The 27603-nt window shown below is 39.6% G+C and overlaps 5 protein-coding genes across 5 annotated transcripts; all 5 read right to left on the bottom strand.

The window, feature by feature from the left end:
* Positions 1-1558: 1558 nt before the first annotated feature.
* LOC120791878 (extracellular calcium-sensing receptor-like) lies at positions 1559-4785 on the bottom strand. Its single transcript, XM_040130682.1, has 6 exons — positions 4640-4785; positions 4232-4520; positions 3220-4032; positions 2912-3139; positions 2615-2738; positions 1559-2478 (listed from the first exon to the last, which is right to left on the bottom strand). Exons 2-6 carry the CDS (start codon positions 4484-4486, stop codon positions 1559-1561), a joined length of 2340 nt encoding a protein of 779 aa, XP_039986616.1. The 5' UTR covers positions 4487-4520; positions 4640-4785.
* Positions 4786-5295: 510 nt separating this feature from the next.
* Positions 5296-9167, bottom strand: LOC120791772 (extracellular calcium-sensing receptor-like). Its single transcript, XM_040130437.1, has 6 exons — positions 8974-9167; positions 8466-8763; positions 7521-8315; positions 7125-7352; positions 6829-6952; positions 5296-6209 (listed from the first exon to the last, which is right to left on the bottom strand). The coding sequence occupies exons 1-6, from the start codon at positions 9003-9005 to the stop codon at positions 5296-5298; spliced, it is 2391 nt and encodes a 796-aa protein (XP_039986371.1). The 5' UTR covers positions 9006-9167.
* A 2152-nt stretch (positions 9168-11319) lies between these two features.
* LOC120791770 (extracellular calcium-sensing receptor-like) lies at positions 11320-14675 on the bottom strand. Its single transcript, XM_040130435.1, has 6 exons — positions 14470-14675; positions 14016-14301; positions 12993-13817; positions 12672-12902; positions 12366-12489; positions 11320-12233 (listed from the first exon to the last, which is right to left on the bottom strand). Exons 1-6 carry the CDS (start codon positions 14673-14675, stop codon positions 11320-11322), a joined length of 2586 nt encoding a protein of 861 aa, XP_039986369.1.
* A 921-nt stretch (positions 14676-15596) lies between these two features.
* LOC120792197 (extracellular calcium-sensing receptor-like) lies at positions 15597-19233 on the bottom strand. Its single transcript, XM_040131268.1, has 6 exons — positions 19037-19233; positions 18659-18947; positions 17666-18472; positions 17346-17573; positions 16682-16805; positions 15597-16510 (listed from the first exon to the last, which is right to left on the bottom strand). Exons 1-6 carry the CDS (start codon positions 19213-19215, stop codon positions 15597-15599), a joined length of 2541 nt encoding a protein of 846 aa, XP_039987202.1. The 5' UTR covers positions 19216-19233.
* A 2719-nt stretch (positions 19234-21952) lies between these two features.
* LOC120791775 (extracellular calcium-sensing receptor-like) lies at positions 21953-24930 on the bottom strand. Its single transcript, XM_040130439.1, has 6 exons — positions 24779-24930; positions 24406-24694; positions 23568-24323; positions 23254-23481; positions 23003-23126; positions 21953-22851 (listed from the first exon to the last, which is right to left on the bottom strand). The coding sequence occupies exons 2-6, from the start codon at positions 24658-24660 to the stop codon at positions 21953-21955; spliced, it is 2262 nt and encodes a 753-aa protein (XP_039986373.1). The 5' UTR covers positions 24661-24694; positions 24779-24930.
* Positions 24931-27603: the final 2673 nt, after the last annotated feature.

Below are 27603 nucleotides of genomic sequence, written 5' to 3'. Positions count from 1 at the left end.
CCTATTCTGTTTTTCTTCAGTTTTGTTTTTGTGTACACATGTAACCATTATATCTGTTTCTTTTTTGCATCACCGTATATTTGAACTTGAGAATAACAGTGTCAGTGCATTAATAAATGTCAGGAGAATTCTGGGTGTAGATTGCAGGCCTCATGCTTTATTTAACCTTATCAGAACTATACTGTAGTAGTGCTAGCACAAACTTTCTCAGTTACACAGTTGTTACACAATTCTACATAAATATTTGTTGTGAAATAGGGGATGGTCATTTAGTGCTTTGACATTTTTATAGTAGTTTTGGCTACAGGTAAGCGTGGTATTAGATTATGATAAACGCTGCATTCTGCATACTAGTTACCTTATATCTAATTCAAGACCCCAGTTCCCATACCTTGAGGCCATTATTATGCCCAACATGATCTGCCAACATGCACACCTTTTCATAGTCTTATCACCTGACCTTACTTTAACCCCATCTTGGCCTGCAAGGATGGAATGATCAAAAATTCATCTGAGGACTGCAGTCACTGTTTTTCTTTCATACTGTAACCTACACACAGGTAGTATCTTAAGGAAAACGTAGACCCTGTATTAACTGACTTCCCCTCCTAACCCCCTGTATCCACCGCCACAGACATATCAGCAATATTTTGGTAATTTTGATCACAGGTGACGAAGCTGTGCTACGTGCAAACTCAAAAGATTGCAAGATATGCAAAAGTACATTTTGATGACTGGCAGACAAGCTAAGGAAAGCAGAGACTGTTTTTAGAATGAAATTCCTCTTTGTGATACTCTCATAAGTCTCAGTGTGGACACACAGTCTAAAGAGGGAATTTTGCACTAAATAGAAAAAGATACAAGATGATGTGACCAATTCAGACTATTGAGGCCTCATATTATCTTTTGAACCTTGGAATGCATTTTTGCATACGACAAGAAGTGGGGATTTTGATTCCCATTTGTTGAGGTGTAATTGTATTACGGGATCTCTTTATCTCTTTATTAATCACTAGTCCTAATCCTACAGTTGAACTTGCTGTATATCTCATGTACTGAAAATACTACTTTCATAGATGTAAAGTCTGGGGAAAAGTACTGTTTACAATGTTCATAAAGGCCACAGAATCACAAAGATGTATTTTTGACTCTATTCATACACCTTTACAGAATCTGGCTGACTTCTTTTTATATGCCAAACTGCTAATTTGTTGCTATTTCCATTATTAGTACAGAAAAAAGAAAAAGAACTAAAATATATTTTGCTGCTGTTAGTGCCAGTGGTTTCAAATTGCTGGAAGCTTATTTCATGAGGTAGGGAAATATTTTACATACATTTATAGTGTCAGAAGATGTATATATGGACAATGTTCTCTGATTTTCCCCTTTTTTACTTTAGTTGCAGTATAAATGTGCAAAAATAACAAACAAAAGAATCATTCGAATATAATTAAACATTTATTCACTAAAACAAAAAAGGAGCACAGATTACAGTTTTTTCACAAGAAGATCACTGCATTAATGGAGAAAGAATTACTTTAAAATGAACTGTCAGTGGTTAATGGCATATATCATTATTAGAAGTCTTTCCCATTATGTGTTTCTTAGTGTTCTGTTCAGGCCTAAACAGAATTATAAAACATTTTGGCAGAAAAATGCAGAAGAGGAGCGCATAGCTGGAGGACAGAATAGCAAATATCTCCACAGCCACAGTGAACTTCCCAGGAGAGCTGACATACGCTGGGATGAAGGTGATCCAGACTGCACAGAATATCAACATGCTGAAGGTGATGAATTTGGCTTCATTGAAATTATCAGGCAGCTTTCGAGCCAAAAAAGCGAGAACAAAACACAGGACAGCCAGGAGCCCTATGTATACTAACACAGCCCAGAAACCTACAGCTGAGCCAAGATCACACTCTAAGATAATTCTGTCCTTATAGAGCAACAAATTCTTGAAAGGAAATGGAGGGTTGGTTGTCAGCCAAAGTATGCAAATCACAACCTGTACGAGAGTGAAAGACAGAACACTAAGTCTCTGCTGAGCAGGCCCAAACCATTTCATCACATTACTCCCTGGAAGTGTAGCCCTGAAGGCCATTAAAACCACTATAGTTTTCCCCAGAACACAAGAGACACAGAGGACAAAGGTGACGCCGAATGCTGTGTGTCGCAGCATGCAGGACCACTCAGAGGGCCGGCCGATGAAGGTCAGAGAACACAGGAAACACAGCGTCAAGGAGAAGAGCAGCAGGAAGCTCAGCTCAGAGTTGTTGGCTCGTACTACTGGGGTTTCTTTGTGGCAGTAGAAGACTAGTGTTATGATCATAGTTAGAAAAACTCCCAGCAATGAAAATATGGCTAACAGTGTTCCCAGTATTTCATCATATGCCAAGAATTCTATTGCTTTGGGGATGCAGGCATCTCTTTGGCTGTTGGACCAGTATTCTGGTGGGCATTTCATACAGTTTATTGAATCTGCAAAATGGAAAACAACATAGAGAAATTCGGAGTTAAATGGGTGTTATGGTTTCAGAGGTCAACACTCATGAAACTACATTTCTGGTTTTCTGTTTTCAAAAAGCATATAAACACTGGTACATTGTCTATTTACCTGTTAAATTACTGATCTCGCCTGCTGGACAGGGTATGCAATCATAACAGCAGACTGGCCTTCCTTTCTGGAGAACCTTACGAGTTCCTCTGAGACATCTCTTACTGCAGACTGACACAGGCACCTCCTACACACATACACACAATTCATAAACAAAATTTGTATGTAATATGTACCATATGTAAAGCTAAAAACACATCAATAACAAAGAACTCAACATCCAAATTAAGATTTTCAGAGCCGTTTTCAGTAAAACAGTGAACAGTTAAGAAGTCCAATCCTCAGTCTCTGCTTTACCTTGGTCTGCCCATTTCCCCAGACAACTGGGATGTCATTCATTACAAACTGATGACTCTCTGGAAGAGAAGCATCATAAATGCCAACTGTTACGCCCTCCATTGTTCCTTTGTTTGTCATTTGTAAATTAACAAGTTCATATCTCGCCGGTGAGTCTCCATTACTGTCAAAATACACTCTTTCCCCTTCCTCAGTGGTGAAATTCACAGTGCTGAGATAACGCAGAACCTAGATTGGAAATTATACAGCGTTTAAATGACAGATTCCTGCAGTTATCACTCTGTCACACTTAACTGGTGGTTCCTCACCTGCCATGGTTGAATGTGTTTGGTATCAGCACAACTGCCAGTTGAAAAGGGTCCTTTACCATCCTCACATTTAATCAGGTTATCAAGAGCGTGACCCACTGCATAAACTGACTTGTACACATTATTTGTGAATCTCAGCTCAGACACATCAGTGAATTGTGATTCGACGTTTTGTAAACTCTCAAAGCCACTGCATGGCTTTCTCTGTGTGTTTGTGGTGTCACTCAGACTGCAGTCAAACACGTCCTCCCAGAAATCTCTGACAAACGCACTTTGGGGGAACTGTGAGGGGTGGAGCCGCCTCAGGTGCTCCTCCAGCCCTGGGATCTGGGCGCGGCTGACAGCGAAGCCTAGTGAACCCACCAGGATACTGTGTCCTTCACTGTCAGTCAGAGAGTGATCTGTGATCCAGGCGTCACTGCCAATCCACTGCAGCCCTGTAATGTTCTGTTTGTACAACTCTGTCGCCAGCAACTTAATTTCTCTGTGAGACATAAAAGCCATAATAACATTGGAGGTGGCATGCTTAATGATGTCTATTATTCTCTGTATACTCTCAGGGGGATCTGACGATGAAAATGCCTCAGAATACTCAATGCAGACTCCATATTCTTGTGCACCTTGGATAAATGCAGCTATGCCATTGAGGCCATATTCATTATCCACAGCTATAGACCCAATCCAGGTCCAACCAAAGTGCCTGACCAGCTTTGCCAGGGCCCTGCTCTGGTAGTAGTCACTGGGAATAGTTCTGAAGAAGGTGGGATACTCTTTTCTGTTGCTCAGACAGGCACAGGTGGCAAAATGGCTAATCTGCAATGAAATATACAAACATCGGACTGGCAGAGTCACAGCACAGATTTAACAGTCTAGCATAAACACCATTTAATTCCATCCTATAGCTTTAATTTTGCAGAACTGAGTATTATAGTTTAAGTATACAACAACCCAATTAACACAATATTAAATAACACCTCACACTAACTTTATTGACCTTTTTTCTTTTACTTACCACAGGTATATGAAACCTTCCAACAACCTGTTCAAATGCAATAGTTGGTCTTGATCCTGAATGTCCCAGGATAGCTTGTACTGTCTCAGCTTTGGTGCAGTTGCTATCACTGACTTCTGGCTTTAGTCCACTCACCAGTGCCAGTGCAGCTCTCAGTATGTCCATGGTTCCACAATTATCATAAATCTTGTAGCCAAGTTTAACATTAGGCAGCATTTCAGGATTTTTGTTGATCTCATTTACAGCAAAGATCATTGCTTGGGCAAATTTGAATTCTCGAAAATTGAAGCTGAGGTGGTGAAAAATAGTGTGGAATAATATATCATAATGTTAATGTCTCAAATACAGCACAAAATACACATAGACACATAAACCATTTAAAATATATATAGGCCTAACAATACATACTTTTTACACTTTCGTACTTCTGGAACTGTCTGAAATGTGTTAGTTACATAATCCTGCCCTGTGCGAAATGAAAAAATGCCTCCAATAACAAGGTCGCCACCCTGAGCCAGTTCAGGTGGTTGTGCTGAGCCTTGCAGGTGGCACTCAGAGTCTCCTTTCCCCATTAGCAGAACCAAGAGGAGCAGTCTCAACAAAGGCATATCTCTGCTCAGCTCTGCAGGCCAGGCCAAGCAGCTCTACATCTCATGGCAGTGCTTTATACACCTCCAACAACAAGATGGGGGGGGGGGTAGAACTCAGGCCTCAGGAGACAAAACTAAACAAATAAAGCCAAAGATGTTTTCGTCTGTGAAAACATAGATTTTATTCATTGATTACTTTATTTCAAACTGTTGTGAAAGCGGCAAGGATTTAGGCATTAGGCTAGTGCATTTATTTGTACTTAATCTATATATTGTAGATATGATTGTATATTATCTTGTATTAAATGCTTCCATCCCCATATGCTATGTCACAAATGATATACAGCAGAAAACATTACAGGTGTACAATACAAGTCTTCAGTAAAAATAAAAATAGGTGTCGACTTCACAGTCTGGTAAGAAATTATTATGTAAAAATTTAGAATGGCTTTGCCACCACATTATTTTAACTATTCAGAATGATGCTGGTGCCACCTTCCCCATAATATTCTTTTTTGTATTCTTCTCTGGTTTCAGTAAGATAATATAACATTTTGGAATAAAAATACAAATGAGCAGTCCAAAACTGGAGGCCAGAATAGCAAATATTTCTACAGCAACACTGAACTTCCCAGGGGAGCTGATATAAGCTGGAATAAAAGTCATCCAGACTGCACAGAATATCAACATGCTGAAGGTGATAAATTTGGCTTCATTAAAGTTATCAGGCAGTTTTCGAGCCAGAAAAGCAAGAATGAAACATAACATGGCCAAAATTCCAATGTACCCAAGTACACCCCAAAAGCCTACAGCTGAGCCCAGAGCGCACTCTAAGATGATTTTGTCCTTGAATTCCTTCAAATTCTTCAGTGGAAAAGGAGGAGAAATTGTTAACCACATGATACATATAACAACCTGTATCAGAGTTAAAGCCAGAACGCTGAGTCTCTGCTGAGCAGGCCCAAACCATTTCATCACATTACTCCCTGGAAGTCTAGCCCTGAAGGCCATTAAAACCACTATAGTTTTCCCCAGAACACAAGAGACACAGAGGACAAAGGTGATGCCGAATGCTGTGTGTCGCAGCATGCAGGACCACTCAGAGGGCCGGCCGATGAAGGTCAGAGAACACAGGAAACACAGAGTCAAGGAGAAGAGCAGCAGGAAGCTCAGCTCAGAGTTGTTGGCCCTGACAATGGGACTTTTCCTGTATCTGAAAAAAACGAATGCCACAACAGTAGTCAAGCATGTTCCAAACAGGGACGCCACAGTGAGCAGTGCTCCCATAATTTCTTCATTTGATAGAAACTCTGCCTCCTTCTTTATACAAGCATCTCTTCTCTCATTTGACCAGAACTCTGGGTGGCATCGTACACAGGTGATAGAATCTGAAAAATAATATTGAAGCAGGTGTGAAATTTGCTGAGTAGATTTGTTTCTTTTCTTTGTTTCTTTTTTGCATCTACTCTATGCATATAAGACATACACTACATGGTGACCACATGAAAAATGAATAACTGTATGACAGCTCCATGGTCATTAATGATTCAATCATTATAGGTATAAGATGTACACTTGATAATTTATTAGATGTATTATTTGATACATAATATTGTGTTGTTAAGTTTTTCCAATGTAAATTTTTAATATTCTGAAGACCACAAATCTATTCACCCTCCATCTGAGATTTTCTCATTTTTCAATAAACAAAAAACAGTGTCCACCAGAGAGCTGGAATCAAATCAATTCTTCAAATGGGTTCTTCAACCTTGATTTGAAGTTGCGTGTGTGTATAATCTTTTTAGGTATTTCTGACACTTCAGTATTTGTTTGATATATTTGTAATAAAACATACTTCACAGGGATTACATATTCCCCAGGGGCACCTTCCCTACTTTGGAAATCAGAAAACACAGATATACCATTTCTTAAGATTGACATGTGATCATGGCAATTTTGTTTTGCGGCAAAATATAGTGAAAAACGTTGCATTAAATATTACTAGACCTGTAATGTTGCTTATTTCTCCTTCTGCACATCTTATACAGTCATAGCAGCAGACAGGCTTTCCTTTCTGGAGAACCTTGCGAGTTCCTGGGGGACATTTCTCACTGCAAACTGACACAGGCACCTGTATGAACAAAATGACTATGAGAAAAATGTATAGACATTCATTTTGACAAGATGTTGTCTTTGTAAATCTCCATTATTAGTTTTGATGCATTGAACCCACATATTATGATACAGTAACAGTTATACATTAACACTGTAATTAAAAATACAGTGATCACAGCGTAACTTGCCTGTTTTGAGTTCTGTGCCCAAATGAAAGTCTTATTTTGCAGATTCAGCTGTTTGTCTGCAGGTAAAGATGAATCATGAAGACCAACTGTGACAAAGTCCACAATGCCATTTTCGGTTGGCTGCCAGTTTATAATTTCATACTTTGCTGCTGGGTCTCCATTCCCATTGAAGTAAACCTCATCTCCTTCCTTTGTTTTAAACTGAATCTTTCTTATGGACCGTAAAATCTAAGAAGATAATAGGTAATAATTTGGTTAATTATCTGACAAACATCTAGTAGGCCTGTTGGCTCAACCGCATGATAAACAGACTGCAACACTTTTAAAAACACTGGAGCCATTTTTCTTGTTGCCCAATATTAAAACTAGAATCTAAGTATTTAATGTTGAACTCACCGTGAACGGATCTAGCTGTACCTTGTTGTTACATGTTTCATGACAGTCAAAAATACGATGAAGTGCATGGGCCACAGCATACACTCCTTTATAGACATTGTTAAATATGGGCATGAGTGACATATCAGTGAAACCGTTATGCACTCCAGTCAGATCTTCATGTCCAGTACATTCTCTCTGATTTCCTGCTGATGGCTTTGAATGCATGAACTTACAGCTAAATAATGTCTCCCAGAACTCTATAAAAATTTCATTACTAGATGAATTGAGTGGCTTCACATCCAGTATGGACTCTTTCATGCCTCTGACATGTGCTTTGGGGATTGACAGGCCTATGGCACCATCCAGAATGTGATGCCTATCCATTCCTGCAGTTTGAGAATCAAAGATCCAGCCCTCACTGCCTACCCACTGGTACCCAGTCAAGTTGTGGTGGGACAGCTCATGTATGAGCACATCCATATCCATGTGGGAGAGGAAAGCGACAATCACCTTGGAGTTGGAAGCCTTGATAATGTCAATTATCTTTTGTATTTTACTTGGTGGATCTGTTCTGAAGAAAGATACAGAGTACTCCAGACAGATGCCCAGCTGCTGTGCAGTTTCTGTGAATGTAGCCATGCCATTATTACCATAATCATCATTGGTTCTAATAGCTCCAATCCAAGTCCAACCAAAGTGCTTGATCAACTGGGCCAGGGCTCTGCTCTGGTAGTAGTCACTGGGTATTGTTCTGAGGAAGGATGGGTACTTGGTTTTGTCACTGAGACAAGCACAGGTGGCAAAGTGGCTGATCTAAAAAAAAAGGTGGAAAAAAAGGAAATGAAGGTCCTTGTCAAATTTAAAGCATTCACACGAGAACATTTGCTCTTAGCAGCTGGAAAAAAGTACAGAAGTATAAATTATTTTTTCACAAATGTAATATTTTTTACCAACCTTACCCACCAGTGGAATATGAAATGGCCCAATGACAGTAGCAACAGCCATGCAAGGAGAGGAAGAGGTTTCTCCCATAATGGCCTGAACTTGTGCCGGTCTGGTACATGGTGCCTTGGAGGGTGCAGATACAATTTCATAACCATTGGCCAGGGCCAGTGCAACCCTCACACTTCTGGCAATTGAGCCACAAGCATCATACATTTTATAGCCCAGAGAGATGCCAGGCAGTAGGTCTGTGCTGTTATTAATCTCCTCGATGGCAAAAATCATAGCCTGGGCAAACTGGAACCCTCTGAAATTCAAACTTAATGCAAAAAGTTAAAAATATTTGTAGCACTTGAAATAGAATCAATAGCACAGTCAATTAAAGCATTTGATGGTATTACCGCAAACAACAGGGAATACTTCTCATTTTAAATCTCAGTTTCATGACCTTTTTTGTAACTGTTTTTTACCTCTACCCACTTCCTCTTAGATATTTTGAATCTAAATAGATTTCTACGGTATAATTTACCTGGTGCATTCCAGTGGTAGTGGTTTGTGCATGTAGGTATCCTGTCTGTCTTTCCAGCTGCTGTGGAAAGAGAAGATTCCCCCCAATATAATGTCCCCATCCTCAGATAGCTGAGGGTTCTCAGGTTCCCCTCTCTGCCTGCACACAGGTTCCTCAGCCTGAGAGAAAGACGCCACCAGCAACAGCTGTAAAAGTGCCCAACCTTGTTCTGGCCACCTCTGTGCAGACGTCATTCTGTCTGGGAGAACTACACCACTGGGTGGCATTACATGTACCTTATTGTAAATCAAAAGGTTGCACTGTAATTTATACATTTTGGAGCAGCATTATTAAATAATAATAGAAGAGTGATGTTTCACCTCTGTGGACCTACAAGTTGGGGGGAGAGGAGGGAGGAGCCCGAACAGAAAAAGAGTTTTGGGTTGCAGTGTATTTTAAATATCCTTTTTGTGTGTTCTCAGACAAGAATATCCAAATGTGCAATATTTTTTTTCTTTTGAAATGATCGTTTCTACATTATGAAGATGCAATTCATAATTGAATTTATTCTGGCTGTTTAAAAATTACAAATGGATAAAGGTTACTGTATGTGAGGATGAGAAAATCTAACTTCAGGTAGGCTCAGTGAAATTTCCAACAACAGTACCATAACTGGTTCAGTACAAATGTACAGTCCCGTTAAACCTGCATCAGCTGACATTTTTTGGCCACTTTGGGTGCAGTGCAACAAGCTGTAAACATAACATTACCCCTTGATGAAGTTGACATGGCTTCCCATGTTAGCAATTACTTTTGTTAGCTTATTTATACATACACCTGTATCATATTGTCTCTTTTTATATCTGTTTTGGTTGTCACCATCTCCGGAGAAAAATATTTGGCTCTTTAGCTACCACATACTCTCCTATGTCCACCAGCTGGCTGCTAACTTTGTCTGTCTGGTATTTTTGGAGGGTCCCTCGCTCCAAATATGTCTGTGCCTTAACAGGACACTTCCATGCTTATTTGTTTTTGCAATCTATAGCGGTGCTTTTTTTTTCTCTTCAGAGAGTCTTCTCAGACCATTTTTCCTATATTATGCACAATGTATTTAATGTAAGAGTGAGCCTGTTTAATCGGCCTTTGGTTATTTGTATGCAGTTTATGGAGCACTAACAGCTCACACCCTTTTGGGCTTTATTGTGGTACAGTATATCCAGTTGGATCTCTGTGGTTTAAATAAGTTTGACCAATTTAATACCTAGGTCAAGATGTTTCCCAATCAACAGACATGACTGCAACATATGGTAAGCACTAGTAAAATCCACAAAACCTTTTTTTCCACCATAGTATCGGCTGATTCAAGGTGTTCATAAGTCATTTGGAAAAGTTTAATCTATATAACACATTTATAGTGTTTAAAGGGAAACAAAAACTCTATGACAGTCTCTGGTTGAGAATATTCACAGCAGAGAGGTTTGGATGACTTTATGATTTATACTGTATACTGTGTACAAGAGATATTTAAGACTCTTTGTATTGTACTGTACTGTATGTACAGTTCATAATATAACCAGTATACATAGAGGCCCAACTGGCTTGACCCTAACTAACACTGTGTTTAATTAATTGGCAAAACTGGCAAGACAAGGTTCAAGAGAAAGGAGAGTGATAGAATGGGCCAAATATTTTAATTATGTTTAAATTTAATTAGGGGTTAGTGCTTTCCTGATACTTTAAATCATATATCACTTACAGTGACTGAGACATAATGAAATAATCATGTCTCTGTAGTGTGTACTACATAGCAATTTTGTGTCTTTATATGGTTTACTGAAATACATATGTACTGATTTTTTACAACGGGGAAAAAAAGAAATTTTTTTCATGTCTGAAAAAAAAAACCAACTCAAAAAGAGTGCACATTCTACGTAATATCTGAATTTTATTTCTATTATATTCATACATATTTCATAAATGTAAGCATTTATTCATTTAAAATGTTTTTTTTAAAGGAAAAAATATCTAAGCTACTCACGTGAGAAAACTCTGCTACCACATTCCAGGTCTTGGTTGTGTTTATATATATTTAGTTAATCAGAATAATTAAAGTCAGATAAATAAAGTAATCTGAGTTATATACAGACACTGTAAGAATATTTTTGTGCAAAGCTATAAATTGTTTTTTAATTTAAGCTAGAGAAGCAGCCCTTTTTTCATTATTGATTTAGTATACTTACAGTGAAACCTGAAAATTAATGTTTTCTCAAGATTACTATATTTTAAGTTTCTATGTATAAACTACTTAGAGACATAGAAAAATTATAATAATAAAACCTTTGTTGTTGTTGTTTTAACAAATAAAACTCAAAGGGTTCTTGAGGTCACTTTACCCATCAAATGTTTCTTTGTATTGTTCTCAGGTTTTAATAAAATTATGTAGCACTTTGGCAAAAAAATACAATACAGCATTCCATAACTGGAGGCTAAAATGGCAAATATCTCCACAGCCACAGTGAACTTCCCAGGAGAGCTGACATACGCTGGGATGAAGGTGATCCAGACTGCACAGAATATCAACATGCTGAAGGTGATGAATTTGGCTTCATTGAAATTATCAGGCAGCTTTCGAGCCAAAAAAGCGAGAACAAAACACAGGACAGCCAGGAGCCCTATGTATCCTAACACAGCCCAGAAACCTACATGTGATCCTAAGGCACACTCAAGTATAATCTTATCCTTATAGTGGTTCATATTTTTGACGGGATAAGGAGGGTTGATTGTAAGCCAAAGTATGCAAATCACAACCTGCACGAGAGTGAAAGCCAGAACACTGAGTCTCTGCTGAGCAGGCCCAAACCATTTCATCACATTACTCCCTGGAAGTCTAGCCCTGAAGGCCATTAAAACCACTATAGTTTTCCCCAGAACACAAGAGATACAGAGGACAAAGGTGATGCCGAATGCTGTGTGTCGCAGCATGCAGGACCACTCAGAGGGCCGGCCGATGAAGGTCAGAGAACACAGGAAACACAGAGTCAAGGAGAAGAGCAGCAGGAAGCTCAGCTCAGAGTTGTTGGCCCTGACAATGGGAGTCTGCCTGTAGTGGAAAAATATCAGGGCTATAGTCATCGCCAGGCAGGCACCAAAGACAGAAAAGGTGACCAACAGTACACCCATCAGTTCCCTGAAGGTGAGAAACTCAATGGCTTTCAAATCACAGCTGTTCCTCTCTTCGTTGGACTTGTACTCAGGGGGACATTTGTCACATTTCACTGCATCTGAAAGCATAAATATGTTTAGGCTGTACAGCACACACATCTTCAGATAGACCAGTAAAGTGCTGGCAGTGATTTTTCCCAACAGAAACACCATGAGTGCTAGAGTAAAGGTGAGGAATCGTCCTGTCTCACTTGTACTGTTGCTGAACTCCCCGTCAGCACAGGTGATGCAATCAAAACAGCAGATGGGCTTGCCCTTAACAAAAGCCCGGCGGGTCCCTTGCAAACAGCTCTCACTGCAAATGGACCCTGGCACCTGCATCACAGTGACAGGATAGAGTCATAATTCAAATGTGATAATGAACTTAGTTACCATGACTCGTGGAAAAAATGACTTTCAAACAACTGTTCATTATGCATGATTAAAAGGAAGAATGTTAAGTCCAAAATAAAAAAAAATAAAAAACTCATTATGACAGACTGTCTACATTAACTTACCTCAAGATTCTCGCCTGCCCAGATGGCTTTCACATCTGATTTCATCTCAAACTGCTGACCCTCAGGTCTGGAGGCATCATAGTAACCAATAGTCTCAAAGTGTATGTAACCTGTCTCATCCATCTGCCAGTTTACCAGTGCATAACGGGCCACAGGGTCACCAAACTCATCAAAGAAGACATTTTCACCAATCTTAGTGGTGAAGTTGACCTGCGTCAAATAATGCAGCACCTGCAGAGAAATAGTTATGTTATTATTTGACTACATCATTATTAACATACACAATGGTTTTGATGTTGGAACATTGTATGCTATGTTTACCTGCCATGGTTGCACATTTTCCCTATCAGCACAAGTGTTGTTCTCGAAAGGCCCCTGTCTATCCTTGCAAGTAAATAGCATGTGCAGTGCATAACCTACAGCATATGTGGCCTTGTAAATATTATTCAGCAGACTGGCATCTGAAACATCTGTGAAGCGTGTGTTTGTTTCCCAAAGAGACTCTTTCCCAGTGCAGGCTGCGACTGAACCCTGAGAGTCTGTCTCTGCTTGGGGATCCAGGGTGCAGCTGAACACCGACTCCCACAACTGCACCAGTCCGCGGTCCCCTGGTGTGGTGGAGGGCCTGCTGTTGGCCAAGAACTCCTGCAGTCCCGGGATGTGAGCATTGAGCGCTGCAAAGCCCACTGCCCCCTGGACCACAGCGTAGTTTACCGGAGAGGCAATATAGCGGTAAGTGATCCAGCCCTCACTGCCCACCCACTGCAGGCCTGTCACATTCTGAGCATGAAGCTCTTTGATAAGGATGTCAAGGTCTGTGCCATCAGCAAATGCCACTATTACCTTAGAAGTGGATTTCTTTATAATGTCCACCACCTCTAAGAACCACTTCCTGGGGTCAGTCCTGTAAATAGCCACTGAGTACTCAACACATACACCTTCCTTTTCAGCTGCTTCCAGGAAAGTGGCCATGCCGCCATTCCCATAGTCACTGTTAGTTCTAATAGCCCCTACCCAGGTCCAGCCAAAGTGTTTAACCAGCTTTGCCAGTGCTTTGCTCTGGTAAATGTCACTAGGTATGGTTCTGAAGAAAGAAGGATAGTCTCTTCTGTTACTAAGACATGCACAAGTAGCAGAATGACTGATCTGAAACACAAGTAATAGAGAGAAAGAGCCAACTTTCATCACGATTCTGCAGTTCATTAATGCATTTGCGATACAATACCTGATATGAATCACACATGTAATAAAGCATTTTCACATATCTAATTACTTCTCATTCAACAAAACATATTCACTTGACAGTTCATGTGTGTAGATGGTGTGAATGCCGCCAACACTCACCACAGGTATGTGGAAGGGTCCCACGGTGCGTGCAATACCTATTGTAGAGGTGGATGTGGTTTCCCCTATGACAGCATGCACAAAGGAGAGTTTGTTACAGCTGCCCTCCCCACTCTCATACCTATTCATCAGGTTTAGTGATGCCCTGATAGACAGAGGGATACTGGGGCAGGAGTCAAAGATCCTGTAGCCCAGTGTCACTCCTGGCAGCAGGTCTGAGCTGTTGTTGATCTCCTCTATGGCAAACATCATAGTGTATGCATACTGGAGCTCTCCTGGGTCCAGTCTGAAAAAAAGGAGAGGGAGCAAATTGTACAATTTGTGAAAACTAAAAATGTGAAACATACATAAGGATACATGATGATTTTACAATTTAAAACACAACGAAACAACACATATTGTAATGAAATTTACATTACATTGTTTTTTGTTTTTTTTCCCATCCCTTTCTTACCCCTCACACTGGATTGTTCCTGGGTTGACTTGTGGAGCTGGATTGACACTGACTGGGTTCTGATGGAAGGAGAAAATGCCTCCAATGATGATGTCTCCCTCTTTAGAAAACTGAGACAGCTCTTTTGTTCCATATGTTTGACACACAGGCTTCCCTCCTCTGACAGCCAGAAGGGAAATAAGTAGCAGATCTGCTATCAGCAGCATATTTGCTCACCTCAGTATTTACCACTGAAGGCTTATTGATAAAACCACTCAACTCTGAGCATTTTATAGGGTTTTTCTTTGAACTATCACAAGCCTCGGGGGCTTAGGTGCAGCGTGTGTGAATATTGTCTCTCTCTCTCTACCAATGACAGCACTTTTGGTGCAACTGACAGAAAGATGGGCCTATTAGATGACCTATTACATTTGTTCTTCATCTTTGCGTTTGGCAGAACCAATTCCTACAGTAATAATTTCGGAAACCCAAGCATGCCTTTGGGGTTATATGAACTGTTGTTTTGTATTGTATACTTTATTTAAATTTTTTATTCTAATTCCAAGCTAAATCAAGGAAAACAAGGAAAACAAAATTTTCAGACACTGGGAAAATATTTGAAGGAGAGAATCTTCTCCTTCAAATAGGCAAAACTATCCTATTGCTTCAAGGAAGCCAAAACCTAAAGTGTTGGATACAAAAGGAGCTGAACTTTATTTTCCACATCACATTTGTCACAGAGAAAGCATTCTGAGGAAAACAGCAAAAATTATATCCCAATCAGACAGATGGTTACGTTTTAATTCGTGCATCTGTGTTTCCTTTTCAAATGTACTATATTCTAAATCCAATGCATTGTTATTTTTACGTTTACTTCTTCAGACATTTAATTCAGTACAGCTGAAAACATTACATTACATCAGAAACATTTAATATTTCTCTGCTGATAGCAGATCTTTGCAAAATTGCTCAAGGAAAAACTGCACACATGGCTAGTTCCTCAGTGCTTTTAGTAGCATTGTTTCCATTTATCAGAGAACTACACGTGAACAAGCAAGTAATCTACATGTTGCTTAATGTACAAAGGAGATGCAGAAAAATTCTTTAGGGCACTTGCTGGACCTTTTTAGTGTAACTATTCTACATACTCATTTATAGTGATTTTTCTGGTTTCTCCCAATCATGTGCTTTTTAGTATTCGTCTCTGGTTTCAATAGTAATAGATAACATTTTGGAGCAAATATACAGAAAAGCAAGCCAAAGCTAGAGGCTAGAATAGCAAATATCTCTATAGCCACAGTGAATTTCCCAGGAGAGCTGACATAAGCTGGGATAAAAGTGACCCAGACTGCACAGAATATCAACATGCTGAAGGTGATGAATTTGGCTTCATTGAAATTATCAGGCAGCTTCCGAGCCAGAAAAGCAAGGATGAAGCATAGCACAGCCAGGAATCCTATATACCCCAACACAGCCCAGAACCCTATAGGTGAACCTAAATCACACTGTAGAATAATCCTTTCAGGGGCATGAGCTGTGTTTTTGTAGGGGAACGGTGGGGCAAGAGTTAGCCACAGCACACAAACTAAAATCTGCAGGGAAGTACAGCTGAGAACACTTGTTCTCTGAAGTGGGGCGGAACACTGAGGAACTGCGTTTGCTGGCCTTTTAGCCTTAAAGGCAGTCACAACTGCTATGGTTTTGGCTAAGATACAAGACATGCATAAGGCAAAGGTGATGCCAAAAGCCGTGTGTCGCAGCATGCAGGACCACTCAGAGGGCCGGCCTACGAAGGTCAGAGAACACAGGAAACACAGAGTCAAAGAGAAGAGCAGCAGGAAGCTCAGCTCAGAGTTACTAGCTTTGACAAGAGGTGTGTGACGAAACCGAAAGAAAACACATGTGACCACTAGCGTTAAACTTGCTCCAAATAATGAGGAAGTAGCGAGGAGGGCCCCCATGGTTTCCCCATACGATAGGAACTCGATCACCTTTGGCACACACTGGCTGTGATCTTCATTTGACCAGTACTCCAGTGGACAGCGTGAACACTCTCCAGAGTCTGAATGGAAAACATGGGACACTGAAATGTGTTCGTACTGTAAGCTGCATGTTATAATAGCACTCATATTTTTATAAAAGTACTGGCTACATACTGGAGGTGAGATATTGGAAATCATGATTTTGAACAAATATTACACAACAAATGACAATTAGGAAAGTGCTTACTCACTGCTGGAGTTGCTGATCTCTCCAGCAGCACAGGGAACGCAGGAGAAACAGCAGATGGGTTTGCCTTTAATCACAGCCTGCCGGAAACCTGGCAGACAACTCTCACTGCAGACAGACTGTGGCTTCTGTAACAACAACACCACTCAAAAGTCACAGTTTGATCCTGTAATGTCTAATTTAATTGTTTTTATTTACTTATCATTTGTTGATATATCATTAATGAATATCTGTAATAGGTTCAGATGCTGTAAATAAATAATCACAAATAAAATAATAATGTATTTGTATTCCATGAGTAAAAACTTTTTTGTGACACCACACTCAGTTGTTCAAAATATCATCAACGTTGGGACAGGGAATGACGATTAGACCCCTCTTTAATTTTGAAGATTTATTTTGATGTCTTCTAAAGCTCCAAATGACTTCCTAATCCACCCAATTCGACTCTTATCACAGATGGCACAGGGAATATTTAATACTTGGAAAACTTACAGCAAGTGATGTGACAGTTAAACTGAAAGAGTTTGTTTTTTTAATTCATTTTCATGTGAGCACTGTAAGCTAAAGTTTATGCCATATCACATCCGTTTCTAAATCCACGACAAACAAAACACACACTTATCAAATCTCCATAATGAGTAGTCCATCCTTAAGACCTTCGATACCTTAAGGGATCCTGCAGCCCATATTATGTTTATTCCGTTCATGGTAAACTGCTTTTCATTTGGTAGAGAAGCATCGTAGCTCCCTACAGCCACAAACACAGTATCTCCTGCCTGGTTTTCCTGCCAGTTCACCAGCTCATACGCCGCTGCAGGGTCACCATTTCCATCAAAAAGCACTCTTTCTCCTGACGGAAGAGTGAAATTCACACCTTGGAGATATTTCACAACCTACGATTAATGAATACCTGTGAACAACTTAAAATAAAGGGAATTGTATGTTATTCAAATCATTTATGTAACTCATTAAGGCAACCTCTTACCTGTTTTGGCTCTAAATCATCTTTCCATATACATGGCTGGTTCACGACTTCACCACTTTGTCCACATTTTAACATGTTATGCATGGCATGAGCCACAGCATACACAGCCTTATAGACATTGTTAGATATCCTTAGCTCTGACACATCTGTGAAAGGACTGTTGATGTCCTGTAATCTCTCAGAGCCAGAGCACTGGCTCTGACCATGCAGACTGGATTGGAAACTGCAGCCAAAGGTTGCTTCCCAGAACTCTCTCAGCACCTTATTCTGAGGATCCTGACTTGGGTTAACCTGTAAAAGAAACTCTCGCAATCCTGTGATCGTTGTCTTTCTAATGGTGAAGCCCAGAGACCCTGTCAGGATGGCAGAATACCTCTTATTGGCCAAATGACCTGCTGTGATCCAGGATTCACTGCCCACCCACTGCAAACCAGTCATGTTCTGGTTCAGAGCTTCCTCAAGCAGAATGTCCATCTCGCCCTGGGCAAGGAAGGCAACTAAAACTCTTGCACTGCCATTACGGATCACTCTGACTACCCTGGCAACCTGCTCACGGGGGTCAGTCCTTGATATGGCTTCTGAGTACTCAATACAAACCCCTTCCTGATTTGCAGTCATGATAAATGTTGCCATGCCATTGTTACCATAGTCATTGTCACTTCTAACTGTCCCAACCCATGTCCAGCCAAGGCGCTTTACCAGTTTTGCCAAGGCTCTGCTCTGGTAGTAGTCACTGGGAATGGTTCTGAAGAAGGACGGGTAGTCCTTTCTGTTACTCAGACAAGCACATGTGGCAAAATGGCTGATCTAATAGAAAAGAAAAGTCGGGAAACAAAAATACATTAATATAATTTCAGTGGTGAGAGACTGAAATCACAGTAACTTGATAATTAGCTCTGGGGTGTCCAAGTAAAGTGTGATTAAACCTTTTGGAAAAAATAAAAATGGTAAAATCAATCAAAAGAAAGCAACATAAATGTTATAAATATTTACCACTGGTATTTGGAAATTCCCTGAAATTTGTAGCATCACAATAGTTGAGGAGGACTCAGAGGCTCCAATGATGGCATGAACAGATGACTGGCTCGAGCAGGTTTTTCCCAAAGTCCTCTCCTCTCCATTCATCAGACCCATCACTGCACGTGTTGAAGGCGGTGTTGAGCCACAGCTGTCAAAAACCTTATAACCAATTGACATATTAGGCAGTAGAGAGGTACTATTGTTGATCTCCTCAATGGCAAAAATCATTGTTTGGGCAAAACGAAATTCTCTGAAATTTATCCTGAGAGGAGTAAGAACAGTTTTCAGACTTCATGTAACTTTTCCTCCATTTAGAAACCAACAATTGAGAAAAGAGACAACAAACGGTACCTGGAGCATTTGAGAGGCTGTGGTTTATCTGTGAAGGACAGTGGAGGCTTTGAGATTTGGATGTGGATAGAGAATGCTCCTCCAATAGTGATATCTCCTTTCTTAGATAACAGAGGAAACTCTGGGCTCCCCATTATCTCACAGAGCACAGTGTCTTCCTCGGCTCCAAAGGCTCCCATAAAAAGCACAAAAAATAACATTACATAGACCCAGTCGCTCATCTGGTACAAAGAGGCACACCCACATGCACACACAAACCTGTACCCTGTGATGACTTCTTCTATCATTAAGCAGAACCTGTAGCTCCTGGGCAGAGCTTTATACTTCTGCATAAATAACTGAGGTCCTCTTATCAAATCACAGTGTGATTATGTCAGACCACTTTGCTGTTCTTCATTTGACATGGTATATTCTGTTTTAAACCATTATGTCATTGTTACTGTAAATTGTAAATTAGGTTATAGGGAGATGTGATGAGGGGGGACACATAGCATTTAAAAAAATGTTTTGATGCAAAGTGAGGATTTCAAGAAGCCTGTATAAAAGCAAGAGATTTTTTCTCTTTGTAGCAAATAAGTAGTACAGATCTAAAAAAGTGGAAAGGGGAAAATGGAAAAAAGAAAAACAAACTGAACAATTATGAGAGGATCCGGAGAAACACTATATAAAATAATAGTTATACAAACAAATATATGAACTAAATTTGCATTATTTTTAAAAATAAGTGTATAATTACAGCAGTTATAGACTGAAAAAATTTTACATAATTAGAAATTTTCCCTTTTGGGGCAGTGCAATTAAAATGCTTCAGACCCAGATACCAAAAACAGCATTAAAATGAAATTTTAATGGAGGAGTTATAGAGATTATAACATTACATGTCATTTTCTTGATTCAAGAGTACACAAGCTTGTACTGCCCTGACATTGCACTTGACCTTCAAGTGAAGAAAGGTTTTACCAGAGTGCAGTGCAGCATATGGCTTTAGAAAACATTGTATGCCTTATTTTGGTGCAGTGTATTGGTACAAAGGAAGCGGGTGGTGGATCAGTATCAAGTGAACAACTTAATCCCTCAACTCCCCTTGAGTATGGTCAACCATTTGTGAGTGAGTGTGTTATTTGTGTGTTGCTGGGATTGTGGTATGTTATGTGTAAATATGTAAAGAAAAAAAAAAAATCACTACAGAAAAAACATAATATGCCAACCCATTATTCCTAAGAATTACATTCATATCTGAGTCCACATCTCGAGTTGCATACGGTGCCAACATTCAGTGCTCTTACAGGAAGTAGTGGTGTGGAGCTTGTGGTAGTATGTGGACATGAAGCGAGTCTGACCTCATGCAGGAGACTGGAGTTTGGATCCTGCTGCACATAATTCGCGTTCACATTCATATTAACCATATCCACAATATTCCTAGTGTTTTAGTTGCTTGCCCATAACCATAATTTAACCACAATTTATTTGCCACTACCACAATCTTTCCTGGATCCTAACCATATTGTTGCTGTGAACAAATATTGTACAACCAAAAATTCTAAAAGACATTCTAAGATGACAGAACGTAATCTGGGGTTTGCAGAATGTTCTTGTTAACCGATAGAGTTGCAAAGGAATACGCTATATATGTATGTACATATTAAAAAAGTAGTTTTATTTGAATATTTGAATCACAATTGCAATATATTAAATTCCAAGCATGTGGCAGTAATGAACAACCAAAATTGCGAGCTAACAAGCTAAATGTTGTACCAAACACAAGCTTGTCAGGATCCAGTGGTTTTTAGCATGCACGTTAAAGTACTGTGTAAAGTGTAAAGTGTAATCATGTCAAAATAAGCAAGGTAAAAACAACTTAAGGTACAGCTGACCCTAAGAATAATGAAGTACTAATGAAGTACTTCTGGGGCTCACCAAAAAGCTTAGACTGCTGTAATTTTCGTCAAGTAGAGCTGACAAGCTTGATCTGAAATATCTTACGCACTGTACAGAGGATTAATTCTTTTCTTCCAAACAAGTTTTTTTTTTTTTTTTTCTGGGATGTACTGAACATTACAGTATAGAAGTAACTATTCATGCTATGTTGGAATGAAACCTGGGAATTATGGCCAGTAAATATCACATACTTTGTGATATATCTTATGCTTGCTTGTGACTCATATTTCGTTGGCTCAATTCCCAGACCACTGATGTACCCCTGAGCAGGGCCTTTAACTCCCACCCTACCTTAGTGGAGCTATGCAGTGGCCAGCAGATTAGACTGTGGTTGTACTGGCCAGGTTCGAGGTGTGAATGTCTGTAGTTGGTCAAGTATTAACAGAGCATTCCTGAAAAAGAGGAACCTGGCTCACAGTGGAACTTCCCTGTATAAATGAATGTCAAGATCTTTATTTGTTATTTAGTTAGCTTTGTTTGAGGGTAAAGACAGAACAGTCTGTAATGGAACAGATAGTGTCATGTTTGAGCCATATGCTTTTGTAAAATATGTGGATATTACAGTTGTGTGACAGCAGTGCACATGAGGGCTTCTGTGCAAGCTCTAAATGTGCAAATCAAAATGAAGAGACAGGTAGTCATGGATACTAAAATATTTTGTTATTTATATGAAATAAAACAAAGTTTAATAAAGAGAATCCTCAGTTTAATTGCCAACCAAATTTGCTGTAAAAACAATTATTACTGACAGGAATTTTAAAGCATTTTTTAATTTAAATGTTCTTTAACTGTCTGTAGTACCAGATATTTAGTATTCAATACATCATGAAATTATCTAAAATAACAGTTTAACTGCCAGTCAACAATGCTGTACGCTGATTTTTCATTCATTTTCACAGCAACCAGCCGTGAAATAAAAGAGTAAAAGATATACTTTTCCTTTAAATTGACATCTAGATGTAATCATATTCAACATGATCATGTTTTCCCCAGCAGATGTTTCTTTGTGTTCAGTTCAGGTTTGAGTACAATAATAAAGCATTTTGGTGCAAATATACAGAAAAGTATCCCATAACTGGAGGCTAGAATAGCAAATATCTCCACAGCCACAGTGAACTTCCCAGGAGAGCTGACATACGCTGGGATGAAGGTGATCCAGACTGCACAGAATATCAACATGCTGAAGGTGATGAATTTGGCTTCATTGAAATTATCAGGCAGCTTCCGAGCCATAAAAGCGAGAACAAAACACAGGACAGCCAGGAGCCCTATGTATCCTAACACAGCCCAGAAACCTACATGTGATCCTAAGGCACACTCAAGTATAATCTTATCCTTATAGTGGTTCATATTTTTGACGGGATAAGGAGGGTTGATTGTCAGCCAAAGTATGCAAATCACAACCTGTACGAGAGTTAAAGCCAGAACACTGAGTCTCTGCTGAGCAGGCCCAAACCATTTCATCACATTACTCCCTGGAAGTATAGCTTTAAAGGCCATTAAAACCACTATTGTTTTCCCAAGAATGCAAGAGATACAGAGGACAAAGGTGATGCCGAATGCTGTGTGTCGCAGCATGCAGGACCACTCAGAGGGCCGGCCGATGAAGGTCAGAGAACACAGGAAACACAGAGTCAAGGAGAAGAGCAGCAGGAAGCTCAGCTCAGAGTTGTTGGCCTTTACCAAGGGAGTGTCCTTATTAATGAAGTATAGAATGGCAACTATTAAGGTAAGGAGTGAACCAGACAAAGTGAAAAACACGAGTATTTTACCCATAACCTCAGAGAAGGAGAGGAACTCGACATTCTTCAGAATACATACGTCTCTGTTTTGATTGGACCAATACTCTTCAGGACACTTTTTGCATCCATTAGAATCTGGAATAGAAATATTGTTAATATTATTGTAATCTAGTCAGTTACATCCTAAAAACGGAAATAAGAGACTGTACCATAGCAAACTTTAACATGATGCAGTATGAGCAAGCAAACAGTAGGTCCAAACTGCCATATTTCAGGTTCGTGGCACCTGTGGTGTTGCTGATTTCTCCTTCTGCACAGGGTATACAGTCATAGCAGCAGACAGGCTTTCCTTTCTGGAGGACTTTACGAGTTCCCGGGCGACAGCTCTCACTGCACACTGAGACAGGCAACTTTGAATCAAAGAAAAAGAAAGATTTTAAGTTAAATCATTCAAGATTAGTTATTGTCAAACTGCATGGCCATGGCAATGCCTAGCCTGACATAAAATTATGCTTTACGGTTTATTAACATATTTGCCTCCTTTTTTCCTCCCGGCCACATTATGGCTTCAGTCTTGAGGACAAACTTCTGTCCTGGGGGCAGGGAGGCGTCATAGTAACCGACAGGTTTAAAGTGGACCGACCCGTCTGATACACGCTGCCAGTTCACCACCTCATACCGGGCCACAGCTGCTCCAGTGCTGTCAAACCACATTTGGTCCCCATTCTTAATAGTAAAGTTCACTTGCTTTAGAAACTCCACCACCTAAAAAGCAGTAAGACAATACTGTATGTCAGTATATTGATTTACAAAAAAAAGAAATAAACAGTTTAGTCATCAGTTCATTTTACCTGCCAGGGTGTAACCTTCATAGTCTTGTCACATCCCTGACTGCTTGAGCACTTCAGTAGGCTGTGGAGAGAATAGGCCACAGCATAGATGGCTTTGTAAATGTTACTGGAGTATCTCAGCTCTGTCACATCATCGTCATAATCTTTCAGCTCAGTTAGATTGTGGTTTTCTTTGCAAGGCGCTGTTTCCGTCACGCCGTCCCCGTTTCTCTCCTTGCACTTAAACTCTCTCTCCCAGAAATCTTTGATTAAGAAATCATCCAGGCCACTGATATTGGCCTTTTGCACGGCAAAACCCAGTGAACCTCCGAGCACACTAAAGCTTGTAGGAGTCACAAGGCTGTCAGCAGTGATCCAGGCCTCTACACCAATGAACTGTCGGCCTGTGATGTTGTGCAGACTCAACTGCTCTAGAAGGTTGTTCATCTCTACATGGGCCAGGAAACCCACAATGACCTGGGCAGTGCTCTTACGGATCACCTCTACCACTTTCATCAGTTTTTTTGGTTCTGCCCTGTGAAACGTCTCTATATACTCCACACACACGCCTTCCTCTTGGGCTGCAGCAAGGAAGATGGACATGCCGTCATTACCATAGTCACTGTCGCTGTTGACTGCCCCGACCCAGGTCCAGCCAAAGTGCTTGACCAGCTGGGCGAGGGCTCGGCTTTGGTAGCGGTCACTGGCAATGGTTCGAAAGAAAGAGGGATACTCCTTCCTGCTGCTCAAACACTCACAAGTAGCTGAATGACTTATCTGAGAATACACAAAGAGAGAGACAGAATAAGGAGGGATTGCACAGTACACACACATTGATACACATCGATATCCCTCTTACCACTGGTATTTTGAATGGTCCTGTAGTGCGGGACAACACAATAGTTGAAGAGGATTCAGACTCCCCGATAATAGCATGAACAGCTGATTGACCAGAGCAGCTCTTTCTCACAGTCCACTCATCACCGTTCATCAGGGCCATCACCGCCCGCATTGAGGATAATGTCGAGCCACAGTTGTCATAAATACGATATCCGATAGAAACATTGGGAAGAAGGAAGTAACTTTTGTTTATTTCTTCAATTGCAAAAATCATGGCCTTGGCAAATCGAAACTCCCTGGGGTTGACACTGAGACAAAAAGGGCAAATACACATTTGTATTCACTTTGACAAAACTCAAGAGAAAGTATCGTTAAATGGAGCACAAAATTACCTGGAACATGCGAGGCGTGTTGGTCTCTCTGTAAAGGAAAGTGGAGGTTGTGTGACTTCGCTGTGGATGGAAAAGGCTCCCCCAATTGTGACATCCCCCTCTTTAGACAACAGAGGGAACTCTGGACTCCCCAGTATCTGACAGAAAGGAGCTTCCTCATCTGCTGCTCCAAATGCCAACAGAAGCCCCACAAAAATCAGTCCTGTTATCTGTGGTGACATGTTCTTATCCTAGAATCTGACGGGGCAGAGCCTCCCAGGTCGGGGTCAGAGCAGACTGAAAGGTGACATTTTATAATCTCAGTTGACGGCAGGGCACACTGGCCTCTCACTAACCAATCAGAGATAATTGAGCTGGGACAGGAGATAGTTCTTTGTACACAACATATAATATACTCATATAATGAATAAAAAATATAATATAATACACTGCTATACATTACAGTATCCAACAGAATATAAAATAGGAATTATAGTTTTACTGTCAATTCATCAATAATAACAATCCAATATAGTTTATATTATAACAGTCGGACTGGGGCCATTTTGCAGTCTAGTATAGTCTAAGGATATTCTGTTGACAATACTTCTGTACTTTAATGTAAGTAAAATTGTAAATACAAGTAATGATGTACATTGCTGTGAAGAAGAATTTCTCCCAGCAGACCATGAAGTCTAACTAACCATCTAACTAACTAATTGCCAAATTCACATTATTTTTATTCAGCAAATTATACACACTTGCAATTTTTTCCCCACACTGCAGTGTTGGACATCGAAAGCAAATTCATTTTTTTGCATGCAAATAGACAAATAGGCATTATGGCCTATCATGTCAGAAACCCAGCAATCTTTCATCCAGAGACTTCAGTAGTTCAAGTTCATATTTATCTTCTCCTTCTGTCACTTACATATTAGCATTTTATAGTTTTGAAGTTATGGACATGCTTTGATTAAAATGTTTGCAAGAAGGACAATGCTGTTGTAAGCCCACAATTTAACAGAGTATGTTAATTATGCACACACATATTATTCTTGATTATATTCAGCTCCTCCTGCTTTTGCTTAAAATATTTAAAAAAGCTAACTACTACAATTAAAACTACAATTTAAAATTAAATAACACAATTTCTTAATTAACACCAGTTTAAATGTATTATTTCTTCTTTTTTTGATGCAAATTGTGATGCATTTTTGTAATGTATATTTATTTTTAAATCAACGCTTAACTCCCACCTCCACCATTATATACTGTATTTAAGTATATTTCATTAAATGCTTCCCAACTCCAGTTAGGTCTATTTGAAAACATCTAAATTTGTATTAACTGTGCAGATACTACAGGTGAGGAAGATTATAGACTTCTTCTCCTAAAAATATGATGCTGTTTTGAGCAATCTATTCTTGACATTGTACAAAAGGGGTTTAAAGGTTGCACTCTATAACATTTGTTACCCACAAATCCATAATGAATGCACTTATTGCTGTAAATTAGATATTGGATCCAATTGCTAATATCAACACAATACCAACACAAACATTGATGGGAGATCTTAAAATTATTGGGGCTGATTTTTTATTCAATTTGTCATTGTCTTCATTTTTGCAAAATACATCTGTACTGGCAATTAAGACTTAACTACCATATGTACATAATAAAAAATGTAAATGTGAAATATGATATTTGTGTGTTTATATCCTCATCGATAAATCATTGTTAAATGATTGTGGCACATTTACATTTCATTTTCTTATATTTTACCACAAATGTCACATAATCTTTTAGGGAATTCTGCATTTGGATAAGGGAATTAAAGTTACGCTTTTGACAGCTGATCAAAATAAACAATTCAACACACCTGATTTAGCAAGGCATTAGGCCATGTGAAATTTAATTTGATGTTATTGTTATTTTTCAGCCAAAGGGATGATTAATAGTGAGGTGATATGCCTCTCAGGCCCTTTTTAATTAAAAAGAGATTGTTTGTGTGTTTGTAGAGATGCCCGTTAGATTATGAAACACTTTAGGTGCTCTCCAGAGGGTTTGCCATTTGGGAGCTGATTTAGTAGGAACACATGTGTTGAAGTGCTGGTGCCTCATGCCTGACCACGACTTACACCTCAGGCTCTTACCACTGAAATGCACTCTAACAAACTACCATCTCCCTCTTGGGTTCACATTGTCTCAAACTTGCCTCCGCACCTCTCCTTGCAGCTTACATTTGAAACTTCTCTTCAGAGCTGTTGCATCATGATCCCCTTAAGATCTCTACATGGGAGCTTGAGGCCTTTGTCAACAAAGGCCCTGGTGTGCAAAATCTGACACTTCATTTATCCACGATGATGCCTTTTGAACTCAACAAACTTCAAGAGGGAAAGAAAGACATAGAAATCAAGTTTCTATGCTTTTGTTTTTAAAAGGTGGGAAGGGGAATCAAATCTTAACGTGATGTGCTAATTGGTAGACAGAAGACACCCAGTTAGATGTCATGTTAGATCAATATGTAAAATATACCATACAGTTAAAGTGTGACAATAACATCACAATGAATAACAGATAAAAAGATATTTTATGACACAGGTCACAATGTTATATAGTATATAGTCATATGATTTGAAACAAGTAAATCAAAATATGTGACTATTGTAATAAGATATGTTTTCTGGATCTCCAAAGTTCGACTTCTATTCCCAAAGAAAAGAGATAATATTGCATTTTGAAGCACAACTATGCCAACAGGGATGACTGGTACAAATGAATACTTACAATTAAAAAGTATAGTTTATCACGGTGGTTGGCACAATGGCTGAGTGGCAAGCACTCTC

The sequence above is a fragment of the Xiphias gladius genome, chromosome 7, assembly GCF_016859285.1.
Source record: "Xiphias gladius isolate SHS-SW01 ecotype Sanya breed wild chromosome 7, ASM1685928v1, whole genome shotgun sequence".
NCBI classification, from domain to species: Eukaryota; Metazoa; Chordata; class Actinopteri; order Istiophoriformes; family Xiphiidae; genus Xiphias; species Xiphias gladius.
Note: the sequence above shows the minus strand (reverse complement) of the source record. Positions and strands in the feature narration are given on the sequence as shown.

Excerpts from the sequence above, each read along its gene's own strand:
- LOC120791772 (XM_040130437.1), bottom strand. The coding sequence starts at position 9,005 with ATGCACAAACCACTACCACTGGAATGCACCAG. Across the intron at positions 8,764-8,973 it reads CTACCACTGGAATGCACCAG|TTTGAATTTCAGAGGGTTCC; the intron begins GTAAATTATACC and ends TTTTGCATTAAG. Across the intron at positions 7,353-7,520 it reads TACAGCTAGATCCGTTCACG|ATTTTACGGTCCATAAGAAA; the intron begins GTGAGTTCAACA and ends TTATCTTCTTAG.
- LOC120792197 (XM_040131268.1), bottom strand. The coding sequence starts at position 19,215 with ATGGGAGCCTTTGGAGCCGAGGAAGACACTGTGCTCTGTGAGATAATG. Across the intron at positions 18,948-19,036 it reads CAGCCTCTCAAATGCTCCAG|GATAAATTTCAGAGAATTTC; the intron begins GTACCGTTTGTT and ends TACTCCTCTCAG. Across the intron at positions 18,473-18,658 it reads GGAATTTCCAAATACCAGTG|ATCAGCCATTTTGCCACATG; the intron begins GTAAATATTTAT and ends CTTTTCTATTAG.
- LOC120791878 (XM_040130682.1), bottom strand. The coding sequence starts at position 4,486 with ATGATCTTTGCTGTAAATGAGATCAACAAAAATCCTGAAATGCTGCCT. Across the intron at positions 4,033-4,231 it reads GAAGGTTTCATATACCTGTG|ATTAGCCATTTTGCCACCTG; the intron begins GTAAGTAAAAGA and ends ATTTCATTGCAG. Across the intron at positions 2,739-2,911 it reads GGGGAAATGGGCAGACCAAG|GTGCCTGTGTCAGTCTGCAG; the intron begins GTAAAGCAGAGA and ends TGTGTGTAGGAG.
- LOC120791770 (XM_040130435.1), bottom strand. The coding sequence starts at position 14,675 with ATGCTGCTGATAGCAGATCTGCTACTTATTTCCCTTCTGGCTGTCAGA. Across the intron at positions 14,302-14,469 it reads GGAACAATCCAGTGTGAGGG|ACTGGACCCAGGAGAGCTCC; the intron begins GTAAGAAAGGGA and ends CCTTTTTTTCAG. Across the intron at positions 12,234-12,365 it reads GGAGTTCAGCAACAGTACAA|ATGCAGTGAAATGTGACAAA; the intron begins GTGAGACAGGAC and ends TTATGCTTTCAG.
- LOC120791775 (XM_040130439.1), bottom strand. The coding sequence starts at position 24,660 with ATGATTTTTGCAATTGAAGAAATAAACAAAAGTTACTTCCTTCTTCCC. Across the intron at positions 23,482-23,567 it reads TGAAGGTTACACCCTGGCAG|GTGGTGGAGTTTCTAAAGCA; the intron begins GTAAAATGAACT and ends ACTGCTTTTTAG. Across the intron at positions 23,127-23,253 it reads GGCCGGGAGGAAAAAAGGAG|TTGCCTGTCTCAGTGTGCAG; the intron begins GCAAATATGTTA and ends TTTGATTCAAAG.